This window comes from Saccopteryx leptura, chromosome 1 (genome assembly GCF_036850995.1).
Source record: "Saccopteryx leptura isolate mSacLep1 chromosome 1, mSacLep1_pri_phased_curated, whole genome shotgun sequence".
NCBI lineage: Eukaryota > Metazoa > Chordata > Mammalia > Chiroptera > Emballonuridae > Saccopteryx > Saccopteryx leptura.
In genome coordinates this window covers 211597738-211616833 of record NC_089503.1, presented here as the reverse complement: position 1 = coordinate 211616833, position 19096 = coordinate 211597738, and the positions used below count along the sequence as shown (strand labels likewise).

At 37.5% G+C, this 19096-nt stretch overlaps 2 protein-coding genes across 3 annotated transcripts in view; both read left to right on the top strand.

Moving 5' to 3' along the window:
- The window catches only part of MGAT4D (MGAT4 family member D), a 53297-nt gene extending 49671 nt beyond the window's left edge, over window positions 1-3626 (top strand). Inside the window, exons 11-12 of the mRNA XM_066360167.1 lie at window positions 2673-2837; window positions 3105-3626. Coding sequence (XP_066216264.1) covers window positions 2673-2837; window positions 3105-3626 — 687 coding nt within the window. The remainder of the gene's footprint in view (window positions 1-2672; window positions 2838-3104) is intronic.
- The window catches only part of CLGN (calmegin), a 34794-nt gene continuing 18582 nt past the window's right edge, over window positions 2885-19096 (top strand). For both annotated transcript variants that reach the window (XM_066385476.1, XM_066385466.1), the window contains exons 1-5: window positions 2885-2984; window positions 10467-10619; window positions 13092-13165; window positions 13823-13881; window positions 16214-16355. In XM_066385476.1, the coding sequence (XP_066241573.1) occupies window positions 10476-10619; window positions 13092-13165; window positions 13823-13881; window positions 16214-16355 (419 nt within the window). In that variant the 5' untranslated portion in view covers window positions 2885-2984; window positions 10467-10475. The remainder of the gene's footprint in view (window positions 2985-10466; window positions 10620-13091; window positions 13166-13822; window positions 13882-16213; window positions 16356-19096) is intronic.

Below are 19096 nucleotides of genomic sequence, written 5' to 3'. Positions count from 1 at the left end.
GGCTGTACTTTAGAGCCCCATGACCATTTTGATACTACCAATCTGAGTACACATATAAGTGAGATCATATTGCATTTGTCTTTCTCTAACTTATTTCACTTAGCATAATACCCTCCAGTGACATCCATTCTGTCACAAATGGTAAGATTTTGTTTGACTTTATGGCTGAGTAATAGTCCATTGTATATATTTACCACATTTTTTTTACCCACTAGTCTATTTATAGGCACTTTTGTTGCTTCCATGTGAAAGAATATTTGCACCCCTATGTTCATTGCAGCATTATTTACAGATTTATTATTTTTATTTCAGAAAATATGAAGCTGATAACCATAATAAGAAGAAACTCTATTCCTTGGAACCTCAGTAATCGTACTTTCTAATGTTATCTTTCAGACATTATAATAAGGAGAGTAGATAGAGAAAAGGAGAAAACAATGAACTAGTAGACCGAAAGTATTAAACTATCTCTTATGTCAAGAAAAATTAAAATGTTTATTTATAATATATGTACCCTTACTGTTATAAATGTATTTTGTTGACTTAGTTAGTGATGCTATTGTATAATCTCAGTAAATAGCTAAAATTTCAGAAACTTGACATTGTCATAGACAGCTTCTGCATGAGTTGGTTTAATCTCTTATCCATTTTGTTAAGACAGCTAAAGAAATAGAAAGTTCAGATGGAGCAAGCCAAGGTCTGATGGTGCCATAATATCTGCTTGCCTTTTAAATAAATGCATTTAAGCCTATAAACTTAGCCCTAAATGCCATTTGAGCTGATTACCAAGCATCTTGATATGTCTATATTTTGATAGTCATTCAGTTCTAAAGAGTCCATACTTTCTCTTATTATTGCCTTCTTAACTCAGAGGTTATTTGGGAATGTGTATGGGTTTTTAAAAAATATGTCGGTTCTGCCATCTTCTTTTGTTGATTGCTTATTTTATTACGTTATTGTTAGAGAACTTGGTGTAATAAAATTTGAGAATTGTTAGGAATTCTCATGTCTCAATACAATTTTGAAAAGAATGTATAGTCTCTATAAACATTTGAAAGGTAGCCCCTTTAAAATATATTGCATTAATTTGTTCTTATAAATTTTAGTTTTTTGCTTTAAAAATGTCTTCTTAAAATATTCCTACTTATTGGGTAAAGGATTCTCTTATATCAGGCTTTTAAGTTTACTTGTTCAAGTCTTTTAAATCCTTACCAATTTTGTCTGCTTTGAGCCATCATCTTATAGGAGAGTCTATTCAAATTTATTATTCTTAGTATTATTCTATTGAGTTTTAGTTTATTTATTTTGAAAATAAGAGATACTTTCTTTTTTATCCTTCATCAAATATGAAAATCTTAATTCATACTGTTTTATCCTTGAGTGCCAAAATTTCATGCATTTACCTCAGTATAAAATGTATCACATACCAATGTATAAAGTAAGTGTGAAAGATGAACTAGTCATGTGTCCTTTTCATTCTCTCCCTGTAGAGGAAAAGATGCAGTATCTCAAAGTTGGTAGCAGGGGTCACTGAGAAGGAAAAAAGACATATGTATGTAACAAAAACTTAAATTTGACTTAAACTTTGAATGTTTAAAATTAAATTTGCCATAGCACATTTCAGGCTAATGTGAAAAATTAAAACTAAGTCCAGATGCAGTATTTCTTGAAAAGATGGCAACATTCCTCGTAAAGGGCTTGCTTGGACTTCTTAAAGATGGTTCTTATTTAATGGGGAAACACTAGAGGTCTTTGCACTAAGGTCAGGAATGAAGCAAGAATTTTTAGTCTTCAGCTTCTTCATTGCAGCCTCTGAATATATCCCTCAGAAATCCTTTCCGGCAAGTATAAGTGTCTTGGTTATGGGCCACAGAATTATGACGAATAATAAAAGTTGGAAAGACTGAATAAAGAAATATTATTACAAAGTACCTCAAGTGAAATTTTTAGCTAATAAGTGCTATCCAAACACACTAGAAAAGGCGACAGTGTCAAAAGTCTTGAAATGATATGGCCTTATGATTGACACAGTGTGGAAAATGTTTGGTGATTTTGACGACTAGCCAATAATTACATCTTGTGCATGGATCGCCATCAATCTCTTAATCTGAAACACTTCAATAGAGATATCACAAGTCAACTATTACAATATTCTTCCAACAAAATTGAACCGTGATTATACCAAAGTCAAGATTTCCTACAAACTGTAAGCAGTAAAAGCTGCATGATCCAACATCCAGGGAGAAAAAACAAATAAACAAAACAAAACTGACTCAGTAGTACATTTGTGCTGTATTTTTATGTTTAGACTGTTGAATAAAACTACAGGTTCTGAAAGAGACAGGCCTGGATTTGAACCCTACTATTTCGACACTTACTAGTCAAAAGCACTGGTAAGTATCTTCAGTTTCTTAACCTGGATGGTTGTGAAATAAGATAATAAATGTAAAACCCTTAATAGTTCAGCGAGCACAATAAATGTTAGCAATTCTTGAGTATTTAGGAAAGAAGCCTGATAATGTTTTTATGTTAACATTTACTCCTATTTCACACGCACGAAATAGGAAGTCCTCATGATGACCACAGTGACGACCTCTCATCACCTAAAGAACTCTAGGGAAAGCCTGGGGCACTAACTAACTGCACGCTGTTCAAAAACACGATTTTCGTAGAATTCAGGACCCAGTTACGCGCACCGGGAGGCAGAATCCCACTGTTTGCAGAGTGGGCAGCGCTCGATGGGAGGAAACAGTTGCAGGAGTAATAACGGGGAACTCCCCTGCCCATCCCGAAGCCGGGTCCACTGCGGCAGCGGGCGGTTGAGCATCTCCGTGCAGGTGCGCGCGGCTCGCGCTCCGCGCATGCGCGGTTAGCAGTCGCGGCTGGGCAGCCTCGGGCGAGATCAGTCTGGGGAGACGCGGGGACCGAGTGGCAGCGATTCGGACATATGAGCTGCCACTGCCGAAAACGTGCCCGCAAGACAGGTGCGTGGGTGGTGAGCCACTTTCCCGCCGCCCCCTGCGCTCGGGCTGGGGCGAGGAGTCGGAGGACCCGGTCCCGGCCCCGGGCTCCTGGCCGCACCCCTTTCTTTGGCGCCCCGCCAGGCGGGCGGCGTTGGGGCCGGGCGAGGGGCGGAGGGTGAGTTCGGGGATGGAGGGGCCGCGGGTGAGTTCCTGGGCGGGCTCTCCCGGCCTTGGGAGCCGGAGGGTCAGCTCCGGGCGGCGGGGTTGCTGCCACTTCGAGTCCATTGGGTCCCCTGGAACCGCTGTGGCCACCTGCTGCGCTGGGGCTCAGGCGGGAGCGAGGACGGCTGCGTGCCCGCCGGGTCTCGGCGGTCCCTGAGGGCGCAGGGGCCCCGGGAGCCGGGTCCGTTATTCCAGCGGTTACCACTTCAGCCCCATTCCACGCTCGAGCCCCGGGCGCGCTCCCAGGGGGTACCGAGGGCTGGGGGCGGGGGCGTCGCCACGCTGCTCATTCCACGGGCTACTTCTCACGGAAGCGCCGAGGAAACTGACACAGGCTCAGTTCATACAGTTCCCGCCCCTGTGGAGGCGAAAGGACCCCACCCTGCGAGCGGCGGTGGCCTGGGACCCCGGCCGCTCCCTAGATGCGCCGCTGCGGACTAGCTGGGAAGTCGGTTGAGATCCGGAGAAGCCCTAATTACTAGAGACTCATTAACGCCTAGAGCCTGTTTATGATCAGTCAGACGCTGTAGCTGATGTTATGTGTAACATCTCCCCAGGTAACAAGGAGGAGGCATTTGCTTGGGATATAAAAGCAAATGACGGCCAAGATCAGAAAGGAGGAGGGTGAGGGAGAGAAAGTAACTCCGATGTCCGTGGGGAGAGAAGTCTCAAATTAGAAGAGAATTAATTTATATTGAAACGTTTTGATTCATAAAACCAATTAAGACCCTGGTATCACCTTAAGATTTGGGTTGCTTTAACATTTTTATGTCATCCTACTCTGGATAGTTCTCCTTCTGGTGATTTTTAAGTTTGTAAAATTATGAGTTTGACCTCTTTTCAGTTTGCACAGTTTTGCCTTCACATTTAATTGGTTTCGTCTTCCAGTCACATTTACACCTTATTCCTAAATCTTTAGAAAAGGTATATTCTGTATTCTTTATTTATATAGTTCATAAAGCTAATTATTGTGTGTGTAAATGATGTATATTGATGCAGCCATAGAAATTGAACAGTGCTGTCCGTTAGCCTTATTGTTTATTTAGAGTACCTAGTAAGTGTTAGTGTTCTTAAATAGGAAAGTAGAATTGTTCACTTTAGCTGACTGTTTGATTATCTAGTTTAACTCTTTTTACATAACAAATGATGAAATGGGCCCAGAACAGCTTTACCCCCTTGCCTTATTAAACATAGAACTAGAAACTTGGTGCTGTTCAAGTTCAATGTATTTTGTATTATATCATTCTGTAGTTGAGTGCCTGAAGCTCCATAACAACTCAAACTTGAAATAATAGTGATTTTCAAACACTGGTTTTGAGGCATACTAGTGTTTGGATGAGTCCCCAGTTGGCCATTAAAACTGACTAGAAGAAAGGCATTTTAAGAAGCACAGGCTTGCCAGCTTGAGCGCAGGATCATCAGCGTGATCCCAAGGTCTCTGGCTTGAGCCCAAAGGTCACTGGCTTGAGGACCAGTGTCGCTGGCTTGAGCCCAAGGTTGCTGGCTTGAGTAAGTGGTCACTGGCTCAGCTGGAGGCCCTGGACAAGGCACATAGGAGAAGCAATAAAAAACAACTAAAGTGAAGCAACTATGAGTTGATGTTTTTTATCTCTACCCTCCATCTTCCCTCTCCCCCCCAAAAAAAGAAACTATAAGAAAACTACAGAGCAATATCCTTAATGCTTAAATCCTTACCAATTAAAATGGTTATATACCATGATCGGATGGGATTTATTCCTGGAATGCAAAGATGGTTCAACATATAAAAATCAGTCAGCATAAAACACTACATTATCAAAATGGAGACAAAACAAAAAACAAAAATAAAACAACGAAAAACGAAACGATTATCAATTGATGCAGAAATAGCATTTGACAAGATTCAGCACCCTTTTATAAAAAATGTTAAACAGCCTGACCAAGTGATAGAGCATCAGCCTGGGACACTGAGGACTCAGGTTCGAGACCCTGAGGTCCCTGGCTTGAGTGAGGGCTCATGAGCTTGAACATGGGGTTGCCAGCTTGAGCTTCGGATCATAGACATGACCTCATGGTTGCTGGCTTGAGCCCAAAGATCGCTGGCTTGAAACCTATTGTCGCGTTGGCTTGAGCCCCAGGTCGTTGGCTTGAGCAAGGGATCACTCGCTCTGCTGGAGCCCCCCCAGTGAAGGCACATATGAGAAATCAATCAATGAACTAAGGTGGTGCAATGAAAAATTTATGCTTCTCATCTCTCTCCCTTCCTCTCTGTCCCTATCTCTTCCTCTCTCTGACTCTTTCTGTCTCTGTCAAAAAAAAGAATATGTGACAAACCTCATAATTTTGTTTGGAGCTTGATGGCATGTTGGTACCATAGTGTGATAGACGTTCAAGTAATACTGTGATAATGGTAGAGCACTGAAGGATTAAGCAGAAACCGTTAGGTCTACATTTCTAATTAAAAAAAAAAAAGTAAGGGGCAATGACAACATTGGACTATATAATTTTTTTTAATGGAGACTGATATCCTTTAGAACTGCATTGTCTATGGTTTGTGACTGCTTGCAGTTTATTTTTAAGTATTTCACCTGTAAGGTAAATATAGCCATTTCTGGGTAAATATCTTTATGGCTTAATACTACTAATCTAAATGTTGTAAATTTCTAAGATGTTTGATAATGCATGCTGTTAACACTGGTGTGATTTCTTTCCATTGCTTTACCAGTAAGCTTACAATAATGATGTGGGGTCAAATTAAAATAGGAGATAGCATGGTGTATTGGTGTAGTGTTTCTGGATTCCAATCTTGTTTCACATTTCTAGTCATGTGACTTTGACTAGTTTTTTTAAATCTGATTTAAATTCTGATTTCAGTTTGTCGACTGGACATGATAATGCCTATCCTATTATTTCCTAGCCTGCAAAGATGATGTTTTCTAGAGTAGAGTTCTGGAGACAGCACTGCCTGCCTGGCTTCCCATTCATTCTTCCCTAGCCGGCCCGTACACCAGAGCTCAAACAAAGCACTTAGGAATTTTTTTCCCCCAGCAGATTAATAATTAAGAACCTAAAGTGTGCGTTTACTTTGAAGGAGAAGATATGGGTTTAGAGTGATAGTAATGTTCATTATTACTGCTATTATTACTTTATACATTTCTGTTTTACTCAAAGTTGTTGAGAAGCAGGCAAAATACCTCTTACATTTTATAAATTATAGAAGACTCTTAAAATTTTAGAACAATGAAGCTTCTAGGATTATTAACAATTGATAAGAAAATTTCAAATATACTAATTTTTGTGCTAATAGTGAAAATAAAAAAAATAAACCTATGTCTTTTTTATGTTTTTTATTTTTATTTTTCCAAAGTTAGGAGCAGGGAGGCAGTCAGACTCTTGCATGCGCCCGACCAGGATCCACCTGGCATGCCGACTAGGGGGCGATGCTGTGCCCATCTGGGGCGTTGCTCCATTGCAGCCAGAGCCATTCCAGCACCTGAGGCAGAGGCCATGGAGCCATCCTCAGTGCCCTCCTGGCCCTTTTGTTCCAATGGAGTCTTGGCTGTGGGAGGGGAAGAGAGAGAGAGAGAGAGAGAGAGAAAGAAGAGGTGGAAGGGTGGAGAAGCAGATAGGCACTTCTCCTGTGTGCCTTGACCAGGAATTGAACCCAGGACTTCTACAAGCAGGGCCGACGCTCTACCACTGAGCCAACCAGCCAGGGCAGGGGTTGGGAACCTTTTTGGCTGAGAGAGCCATGAACGCCACATATTTTAAAATGTAATTCCGTGAGAACCATACAACGACCCGTGTACGTTAAGCATTATCCAATAAAAATTTGGTGGTGTCCTGGAGGACAGCTGTGATTGGCTCCAGTCACCCGCAACCATGAACATGAGCAGTAGGAAATGAATGGATTGTAATACATGAGAATGTTTTATATTTTTAACGTTACTATTTTTTTATTATTAAAGATTTGTGAGCTAGATGCAGGCATCAAAAGAGCCACATCTGGCTTGTGAGCCATAGGTTCCCGACCCCTGTGCCAGGGCCAAAACTATGTCTTGTTATCAAGTGAAATTGCTCTCTTGCGTTTACTTCCTATCCCAGTTATACCTCTTATGATTCAGAGAGCTCAAACTCTTCAACAGATGACAGCATGCTTCATTTTTATTGTTGTGTTTGTCCATAAAGATGGTGATATTAACATACCTTTTGGGGGGTTGCTTTTTTATTATTATTAAATTTAATGCGGTGACATTGATAAATCAGGGTACATATGTTGAGAGAAAACATCTCCAGATTATTTTGACATTTGATTGTGCTGTATACCCCTCGCCAAAAGTCAAATTGTCTTCTGTCACCTTCTATCTGGTTTTCTTTGTGCCCCTCCCCTCCCCCACCCCCTCTCTCCTTCCTCGCCCCCTCCCCCCACCCCCTCACCCCCATTGCCATCACATTCTTGTTCATGTCTCTGAGTCTCATTTTTATGTCCCATCTATATATGGATTCATATAGATCTTAGTTTTTTCTGATTTACTTATTTCATTCCGTATAATGTTATCAAGGTCCATCCATGTTATTGTAAACTAGAAAGCCTGGCGGTCATACGAAATGACCGCTGTTCTAGATATTATAAATTGTAATTAAAATGATTTGTGCAAAGGTGTCTGCTAATTCAAACTGAATTACCCAGGGCAGGCAGCGAGGACGCCCCTTTGCTTAGTGCCCCACGGGGTTTCCCCCTTCTACTTGCTTAATTGCTTAAAGTAGAGTGCAATGAAGGAAACCACTGGCAGTACATTTCTTAAGAGCCATCACTATCTCCGTTTGAAACTGTTTTAATCCTTTTTGCGTTTCGGTCAGCATTACTCTGTTGTTTTTTGCATTTCTCTCCTGCCTTTGTTCAAGGGACTCATTTTGTTGAGACAGGCTTTTTTGTCTTGCATCTGAGGCAAGCCTTGTTTCTCTATGCTCATCAGTCTCATTTTGCTGAGAAAGACACATTTGCTCTGTGACTGAAGCAAGCCTTGTCTTTCTCTGCTCAGTGGTTTCTTTTTGTTGAGAAAGCCGTTTTTGTGCAGCTTTAGCTCCTTTTCTCTCCTCTTCAGTGCTGTATTTTCTAGGAGGCATTCTTAAAAGAAATTATGTTAAGATGTAGTTTTTATGTAAAACAGATGATTGCCAATGCAAACAAATGTTCACCTTCCCCCTGACCCGCTCAATTTGCATTCAGCCGTGGCAACTTCACCCCATTGGCTAGTACAGTTATGCAAGCAACCAATAAGCTATCAGCAACAGACACTTAAGCCGCATATGTTATTGTAAATGATCCAATGTCATCATTTCTTATGGCTGAGTATTCCATAGTATATATATACCAAAGCTTTTTAATCCACTCGTCCTCTGACGGACACTTGGGCTGTTTCCAGATCTTCGCTATTGTGAACAATGCTGCTACAAACATGGGGGTGCATTTCTCCTTTTGGAGCCATTCCATGGTGTTCTTGGGGTATATTCCTAAAAGTGGGATAGCTGGGTCAAAAGGCAGTTCGATTTTCAGTTTTTTGAGGAATCTCCATACCGTTTTCCATAGTGGCTGCACCAGTCTGCATTCCCACCAGCAGTGCAGGAGGGTTCTTCCCTTTTCTCCACATTCTCGCCAGCACTTACTCTGTGTTGTTTTGTTGATGAGCACCATTCTGGCTGGTGTGAGGTGATATCTCATTGTGGTTTTAATTTGCATTTCTCTAATGATTAGTGATAACATACCTTTTAATATAGAATGTTCATATTATTGTAGATTGTTGTTGATTTAAAAAAGAAACATGCATTTTCATGTTTTTCAACTTTAGAGTTGTAACCAATGGCCTTTAGAAGAAACGAAGGCAGACTAAAAGTTTGCCTTGTGAAGTTTGATCTCATTCATATGAAGTTTTGGTCTCACACATCCACATAAAGTTTTGATCTCATTAGGAAGGGTTCTGATCAGTTGAATTAACTCTGTGGAAAAAAGCTTTTTATAGTCTGAAGCTTCGATTTTTAGAAACAGCTGTATTGTTTGCACCTGCCAGTTCACCTGTTTAATGTGTGAAAATCAATGGGTTTTAATACACAGTTATGCAACCATTACCATATTCCAACTTTAGAACATTTTTTATCACTCTTCTCCCTAAAATTCTATATCCATTAAGCCTTTCTTTCCACTCTTTTCTCTAGGTAATCACTAATCTATTTTTTATTTCTATGAATTTGCCCATTTTTTAAGGGTTACAAGGTGGTCAGTCATTCACACCATTTCTTTGTTCACATTTACATGGTATTTAAAAGTCCATTGGCACCACAAAACAAAACTTGAATTGTAACAAGCTAAGGGGAATAGAGGAGAACATATAAACCATGTATTTTTGCCAGGTGGCAGCCATATTATTCTTGGCTTCTCATCTCAATTAATGCTCGAGGATCAGAAGTGTCATAGTTGCCTGACCTGTGGTGGCGCAGTGGATAAAGCGTCGACCTGGAAATGCTGAGGTTGCCAGTTCAAAACCCTGGGCTTGCCTGGTCAAGGCACATATGGGAGTTGATGCTTCCAGCTCCTCCCCCCCCCCACTTCTCTTTCTCTGTCTCTCCTCTCTCTCTCTCTCTCTTTCTCTCCCTCTCCTCTCTAAAATGAATAAGAAAAAAAAAGTGTCATAGTATTTGAATAGAGAATTGGTTAGATAATCGAGTCATCATGCTACTAGAGGAATGGCAAATGCAAAAGAGCTTTATGTGTAGCAGTCAACCTGGTTGCAGTGAAACCCCCATATCTGTTTGGTGTTTAAGCTGTGATTTGGTTTCAGCTAAAGTCAATCACATTAAATTGTGATAAAGTTCTTTCTCTTTAATATTTGGTGTTTATAAATGTATTTTGGCTTTATAGTTATAAAATTTCCAGTTGTGTGTTTTTTATACACTTGCACACATTGTAATAAAGCAACTCAAGTGAACATTTAGGAATCGTCCCTTTTTTCTTTCCTTTAGTGGGGTCCACTTATTATTTGAGATTGGTGGTTACTGTTGTCTGTACCTTTAGGTTTGTACCATTGGCTCTTTGTTGTTAGAGGCAGACTAGTGGCAATAGCATCTGTGTCCTATGAGGTTCAAGTTTTTATTATCACTTGTTCAAAGCATAATATAAGTAATTTTCTTGATTTGTTATAAAACTTCTGGAATAAAGGAGGTATTAGGAGAAAATATTTCTTTGTAAGTATACTCACACATATTTTCCACAACTTTCATTTTCACTGATAACTTTTAACTTCACAGATAATCACTATGCATTTCCAAGGCTTTTGGCTATGTTTGGGTCTTCTGTGCCTCTCCATTAATGCAGAATTTATGAATGAGGATGTTGAGATGGCAGATTATAATGAAAATTCAGAAGAGACTGTTGTTAATGAAGATGAACTCTTCTCAGAGGTAAGGTTATTGAGAAATCAGTTGCAAATTATTCCTTTACATGATGCACAGGAGTGACTATCTCTTAACACTTATTTAAGTCCTAATAATCTTCCTTTTCTAAGTAAATAGAAAAGCACTCCTTTTCCCAGCTATTTGTTGCTGTGTGTTTTAGAGTGCCTATGTACTACAGAAATTTGTGCCCGGCTCTTAGCATGGTTTTATTAACAAATAAATATGGGGAAGGTTTTTACTATTAAAATAGGAGTTCATCTCTGGCTAAGGAGGACTTTTTGCTATGAGGAAGCTTTTCAAGGCTTATTTCTGATACTGCCAGCTCTCCTCAGATAAAAGAAAAGGTAAAATTATTTGTCGTTCTCCTAGAAGTAAAGGAAGCAGCTTCTCACTTATTTATTTTATTTTTTTGAGGGAAGAATGTCCTAGATAGGGGAATGAATTAGAAAGGGAAGGGGTGACAAGGTGGGCAGTGAGTAAACTCAGCTGCGTTTCTGTCTCGGATGTGTTAAGATATGTTAAGGTGTGCTGTGAGGGGGTGACCAGCAGGAGTCTGCAAACCTTTGCAGAGAGTTTGTATAGCTTGACAATCCACAAGAGCTTTCACATTGAGAAATATTCATATATAATGTTAGGACAAACAAATTTTTTCTCACTTTGATGGTGAGAAAGCATCGATTGTGCTATGCCAGCTACTGCTTACAGGGCCAACGACAGAGTGATAGATGGTTGTTACAGCCTTCTTTTAAAGTTTTTTATCTGCAAATGCAAGTGTTGCTCAGCTGCTTAAGGTGAATGAATATTCATTCTCCTGTTAAATTTTAAGCTCCACAAGCACATTTTTAAAACAACCTAGTTATGAACCATAGTACGTAAGTACTGAGAAGATACAGCTATTTCAGGGCCTTTGGAGGTGACTAGTTCAAAGGAATTGTCAGATACCTACCCCTCTGAACTCTATTTGAGGATAATTTGAAAAGATGCTAAGAAGTGGGAAAGAAAATTTCATTTTTTTTGTTTTCTTTTTATATTGAATTTATTGGGGTCACACTGTTTAATAAAATTACATAGGTTTCAGGTGTATAACTATAATACATTATCTGCACATTGTATTGTGAGCATTCTGATTTTTGATCCTTCTGATTTCGAAGCATGAGTAATCTAGGTATGATAAAGTATAAATAAAGGATAAAATAAACTGCTGGTGACTTAAAGGGTGGTCTGACAGAAGAAAGAAGCTTCTTGTGACCCTTTGCCCGTTTTTCATTTTGCCAATCTATAAAAATATAGAGAACAGTGAAGTTAACTTTCAGTCCTTCCTAGTACATGGACTACTTTGATAGCAGAATCTTGACTTTGTCAATAATTATGTGGAATTTTGTTGAATTACTGATTTTCCTCCCTTAAAGTGACAGGAAATGTTATACTATCAGGCCAGGGTAGGGACAATGAAAATAGGAAAAGTATTTCTGCATCCTTTTCTCTAAAAACTAAGAGAAGATATTTTATAATTCATCAGACAAATGAAATCTCAAAGGCTGATTCAGAAAGAACCCAGATCTATCACATTTGGCAAAAATTAATCATTTGTCACCAATTCAAATTATCTTTTAAATTATTTTTTAATAATTTGTTAATAAGTTATCTTTAATATTTTAAGTTCTTCTGTTGGTATGTTCTACATAGTGTAGTGGTTAAGTATACAGGTTTTGGAGCCAGACAGCCTGGGCTCATACCTTTAAGTCCAGTAGTTGTCTAACTGCAAGACAGTGGGCAATTTCCTGTGCGTCTCTCCGATAGTTCCATCACGCGTAAAATCGGTGCGACAACAGCCCTTCAGGGAGATATTGTGAGGATTAAAAGAGCCACCGTGTTTCTACCATAACCACCCCCCTCCCCCGACCTCCCATCCTCACCCTCCATCCCCAACCCCCATCCCATCATCATCATCGCTAGTAGCTGTGCAGATAACTTGCTTTGCAGTGCTTTCTCTGTTGAATAATTTTCTTTTCTGGGTTCCTAATCTCTCAACATAGTATCATCCTCTGGTCACATATCCGTGAGATTTAAGAGTTTATGTTAAACTAGCCTTCGTGCTTCCTTAGTTTTTCATCTTATATGTTTTTGATCATGCTATTTCTTTTGCTTCTAATGATTTATATCTCCAAATATTGTCACATGTTGGAATCCTTTTAAAGCCGTGTCAACTGTGCCATGAGGCCTTTTCTGTTACTTCTGTGTTAGAAGAAATGGGTGTACCCTTTGTTTGCATGCATAGTATTTGTTCCTGTCATCCTATCCTATGTTCTCTCATATCTCATCACCACTAGGATACAAAGTGTTGAGGTTAGAGACCATGTTAGCTTATATCTATATTACCTATATGTCCATTAACAATAAGTCCTTAACTAGTGAGATTATTTAATTAAAATATTTGTGAAGATGAGTAACTTAAGATTTTTAAAAATTATTTTCTAGATTAAATATAAAACGCCTCAACCTATAGGAGAAGTATATTTTACAGAAACTTTTGATAGTGGAAGGTTGGCTGGGTGAGTATTCATTCAAGAGAGTGTTTTCCCTGACTTGATTAGCTTTTTTGAAATTATTGGTTATTGGCCTATGATAATTGCCCCTTCTCTAGAACTATAAAAAATTTTAAAGTAGTTTATTTGATAGCGTAAAGCAGTGCCTTAACACATTTTTGTTATTGATAGAAATGTTTAGTTTGAATATTCATTTATGTAAAGAAAGTAAACAAGTGAATTATGAATATGAAGTAAAAATGTATAACATTTCATCATCCTTTAGGACAGATATTAATAACAATTTAATTTCACATGGCAAATTCAATTTACTCTTTATTCTAAATAATGGTAAAACAAGAAGAGTTGTTACTTACTGATTATTATATGCCACACACTGTCCTAGGTAGGTAGGTGAGAACTTTCTTTATCTCATTTTATAGGTGAGAAACTGAGGCCCAGTGTGTCTCACCCATGGTTATATACAGCTAGTAAATTGCAAAGCTGACTGAACTCTAGCCTGGCAGGATGATGTATAGATGTCCTTATCTACCCTCTAAGTTTATTTTTGAATGAGAAGTGATTGTTGGGTGTGTGTGTGTGTGTGTGTGTGTGTAATATACTTTGTATCTATAAATTGATGATTTTATTTTTAATGATATATATTTGCTTTTACCTTTATAGGTGGGTCTTATCAAAAGCAAAGAAAGATGATACAGACACCGAGACCTCTATATATAATGGTAAAATGTTTATTTAAATATTCCATGTAACTATTATGACCCAAAGTTCACTAGCTTTTGAGATTATGTTGCTATTAACTATATACATGGGGCCTCAGTCTGCACAATGTAACATCCAGTCTTTTGTTTTGTCTCCTTCCCAGTATTTCTGGAAGACTCTGAGTAATCCATACTTAATCCGCCAATGTCAGATTTCTTTTCAGAACTATTAAGTATTCAAGTAATTAATGAGAGCTTCTGTCAAGTGCTACTTACATAAGATTCATTTATTTCCCTATTTTCAGGACTAAGCAAATCCGCATAAAACTTCATGTGCTGGAATATAGGGTTTGCGTAGGGAGTGCACTTTAAAATTTTTTTCAGCTTAGGTTGTTAATAGAAGTACAATAGATGTTTAATAAATACCAATTCTTTAAATGACTGATTTTCAGGATTTCTTATAAAAAACATAAATTCTATTTGAAATTTTATTTACATTAGAATTTTTATTACCTAATATTAATATTGTCTACATTTGGGCAAATGAAGGTTAATAGAGAGTTATTGTTTATTTGAAGTTGAGAAGAATCTTCTGTCATTGAGGAATTACCTTGTGACAAATTTTCTAAAATTAAAGTACTAGAGCAGGGGTCAGGAATCTTTTTGGCTGAAAAAGCCATGAATGCCACATATTTTAAAATGTAATTCCATGAGAGCCATACAACAACCCGTGTACATTATGCATTATCCAATAAAAATTTGGTGTTGTCCCAGAGGACAGCTGTGATTGGCTCCAGCCACCTGCAACCATGAACATGAACAGTAGGAAATGAATGGATTGTTATACATGACAATGTTTTATATTTTTAATATTTTTTTTTATTAAAGATTTGTCTGCAAGCCAGATGCAGTCATCAAAAGAACCACATCTGGCTCGCGAGCCATAAATTCCCAACTCCTGTACTAGAGGGTACCTTTTTCATAGCTGATAAGTGTCTGTGAATAATTGAAAAAATAAAAGCAACATAGTTTTTAAAATCCTTTATTATAAATATCCTGAAAATCCTAAAGATAAAGTTGTTACTTAAAGAAGACCTTTTTATTTTGGTCCAACCACAGATTAGTAGTGGTAATACAATTTGTCATCAGCATGAGAGTAGAAACATCAATAAATTCATTTTTAAAGAACAGTATTGTATAACCATATTAGAGTTGTAAAAGAAAAAGAAACTTGAAAACTTTTAAAAATACACTTTCAAAATTCCGATAAAACCTGCACGATAGACCAAAACACCTCTCTCTGATGTGTAAAATTGTTCTTGCACGGTTTTTTGTTTTTATTTTTTAGAAAGAAACAAAGTAATATAAAGAGCATTAGTGATTGAAAGAGCATTAGTGATTCACAAGTGCCTGTTAAAATTTCAAGTTGGCACACTGCTGGAACATAGCCAATTTTTCTTAAATTGAGGTTTTTTTAGAATATACAGCCCTACAATATTCAAAACTAAAATAAATATAAGTTGGTTATTTCCTTTTCTAAAAAGAGGAAAGGAGAAAAATCTAATATACTACATCTGGGCTACAGGGAGCCCTCCCAGCTTTGCATCTCATGCAGCCCACGATCTGATTTCAGGAGCTTTCTAAGCTTACCCGTGGGAAACCTGGCCGGCCGAGAGAGGGCCCATCCAGTGCTCGCTTCTCTCCTGGCCCAGAGTTCCGCGAGCTGGCTGGCTCACCCTGGGAAGCAGTGAGCTTCTGTTCACTGGGCTCACAGTTTTCAAAATAAAATTTAACTTCCCACAATAACGTCTGCAGAATAAAAAAATGTAGCTATGGAATATCAGGTGTTTCTAAATAAGACTGAAGCAAACTGCACATTTTGTGTTAAAGATGCTCTTTGTCTCATAGGTGATATTAAAATATGTCACTTTCACCCTTTTTTATTGAGTTTATTGGGGTGACACTGGTTAACAGAATTATAAAATACAGTGGTGATAGGCCCTCTGAGACAAAGCATAGTTTGTAATTTCATTGACTCAAAAGCCTTTCGGAGGAATCCTAGCCCAGCCAGCTCTAGAAGGGTTTTAATCAGATACTGTAGTGTGTATTATATGATATGTTCATTTCCACAGTTTTAGCTAAGGAGGGGAAACCACTCTGGTTGGAGAAAAAGAGTAAACATACCTACAGTTGCAGATACTATTTATTGATTTAAATTTTTTATTTTTCTCAAATCAGCCTTCTTGGAAAAATCCTACTGGTCACCACTGCTGATAAATTATTTTTTCAAATAATTTTTAATCAAATCAGTGTTTTGATTGTAGTTTCACCTTCTTTGCTTTATGTATTTTAGGAAGATGGGAAATAGAAGAATTAAAAGAACACCCGGTACCCGGCGACAGGGGGCTGGTGCTGAAGTCCAGAGCCAGGCATCACGCCATATCTGCTGGGCTAGCGAAAGCCTTTGTTTTTGCAGACAAACCTTTGATAGTTCAGTAAGTTGTGTTATGTCTTTGAACATTTTCTGAAGTTTATATTAGTTTTGTGGAATTGGACTTCTGAATATGGCTATAATGGTTATAAAATGGGCATAAAAATGCAGGTTTTCCTTTTCAGTTTCACTTAAACACAATGCGTGTATACACACAAACACCCCAGGGTTTTGAATGAAAAGCAGGTTAATTTAAAAATAAATTGTGATGTATGAAATTTTTCCACCATAAGTTGTACACTGCATACTAAAATTATTTTTATCTTAACTCTTTTCTTAAAATTACTTGCTATTAAGATATTAACCTCAATATATTTATAATGGAACCATAGTATTGCTATTAAACCAGGAGTAAGATTCAAAGACAGCAAATTTATTTTTAAAAGGAAGTGCATAAATATATTAGTATCTATCAAACATGAACACCTTTGAAAGGGCACTTGTTTTCAGAGACAAGCCTCCCCTCCCCCACAATGTTACATAAACTAGGTTTACTGTGATGTTCCTTGTATGCATGTATATTAACATAAAATCAAGTTATAAATTCCTAAAGCTTTTTTCACTTATACTGGTATAACACCAAAATAGATTTATCCAGTACAGTGAAAAAACTAATAAAATTGAAATTAAAAATGAAGAAAAGGAAATGTGTAAATGTTATTTTCTACTTTATATCAGAAGGTTTCTCTGTCTAACATTAATTAGAGCATAAGGAAATATCATTAACCATTAACTATATTGCTTTAAAACTCCTTCAGTTTTTTGTTAACATAAGTTAAACATGTTCCTACCCGGTATGACTAAAATGCACTTTAGGAATTTTTGTGCACTGTAGGAATTTTTTTTTTAAGTATGGCATTTTGTGTAATTGGCTTAATTTTTCAGTTGTGATGCTTTGACTTAGTTGCATGATTATTTCAATAAATGTAAAATGTGTCAAGAGTATATGACTATTATTTAAACAAAAATATCATTACAGGTACTTATTGGGACTAATATTTGAGCTTGATATTATTTATCATTATTCAGGATTTGGTTTTTCTTTTCTAATGAAAATTTGAAAGTAATGTTATTATTCTGTGGAAACTTAGATAAATATAATATCACTTTCTATTTTGACCTTTTGTATTATAAATGAAAGGGTAAAGGAAAATAATATAAAGCTTAACTTCTCCAGAGAAAAAGGAATCAAATTTAGTATTTCCAGGAAGTATGAATCACTACTAGGCATGTAAGCAAAAGTTAATTTGCAAAATTAGAAGCAAAGATTGGATAAAAACTAAAAATTATTAAAGCAGTTGTGAAATTATTATCCTGAAAGAAGGAAGGGACAAGAAGAATGGCAGCCTCCTATACACTTAACAACTTTGTAGAGAGTGACTGTTTCTCTTCTCATTATATCGATGAAATGAAATGGGATAAAGAAAATAAAGAATTACATATCAAATTCTATAAATATTATGGATTTATGGCAAAACTTTTCTCCAAAGCTGCTTTTTTCCAAATTGTCTACGTGTTAATGTGCAATGTGGTCATATAAGTTTTAGAAACTAAGAATACCCTAACCTTAAAGGTAAGGATGCATTATTTGGCCATTAAAGATTTTGAGAAGTTCTACACATAAAAACTGGTTTTTAACTTTAATACTGTGTTTAACAAACTTTATTTGACCACAGAAGTTGGGGTTTTTTTCCTATTAACAACAATTACAGTTTCATGGGACAGTTTGGGAAATGATACTCTGAAGAAAATAGGGTTAACATATACTCTGTATACATTGTCATTTTTTCTGTGACTAAAGTTTAGCAGCAGTCAGGCTATGTGATATACATGTCTCTAACCCATTGTGAATTATTTTTACTAGGCATAAGTTAATGGTTTGAAAACTCTGAAAGTTTTCAGTGTAAGAATAGACAGTGATTGAGTCTAGACATAATAGGATAACTAATCTATGTTTACATTTATGGATACAGTTTATAAATTGTTCTTTCTAGTTATTAGCTTAAATAACCTATAATAAAGCTATATCTCTTTTTATTTTCTTTTACTTAATGGAGTGGATATATAAATTTAAATCACATTGAGCACCATTTACTTTACTTTATAGCAGGGGTCCCCAAACTTTTTACACAGAGGGCCAGTTCACTGTCCCTCAGACAGTTGGAGGGCCGGACTATAAAAAAAAAACTATGAACAAATCCCTATGCACACTGCACATCTTATTTTAAAGTAAAAAAAACAAAACAGGAAAAAATACAATATTTAAAATAAAGAACAAGTAAATTTAAATCAACAAACTGACCAGTATTTCAATGGGAACTATGCTCCTCTCACTGACCACCAATGAAAGAGGTGCCCCTTCTGGAAGTGCGGCGGGGGCCGGATAAATGGCCTCAGGGGGCCGCATGTGGCCCGCGGGCCGTAGTTTGGGGACCCCTGCTTTATAGTCTTCTAAGACATGAGTTTCTTTGTCAGCTACTGCTTAAAATAAAAATACTGATAAAGTTTTGAGAAAAACAAACTGTCCTTTATTTAAAAACATGAAAAAGAACAAAACAAAACCTTTCTCCTGATCCTAAGAGAAGCGGACATTTTGAGCATTGCTGTGCATGATAGCCTTTCATCGTTGTGACAGGCCTGTGAGGTGTAGGTTTGGGCAATGCACCCATCTGACAGATGAGCACATAGACTTAGAGCTGAAATCACTTGCCTTTACCCTTCGAGTAATGAGAGTAAGTGGCAGAA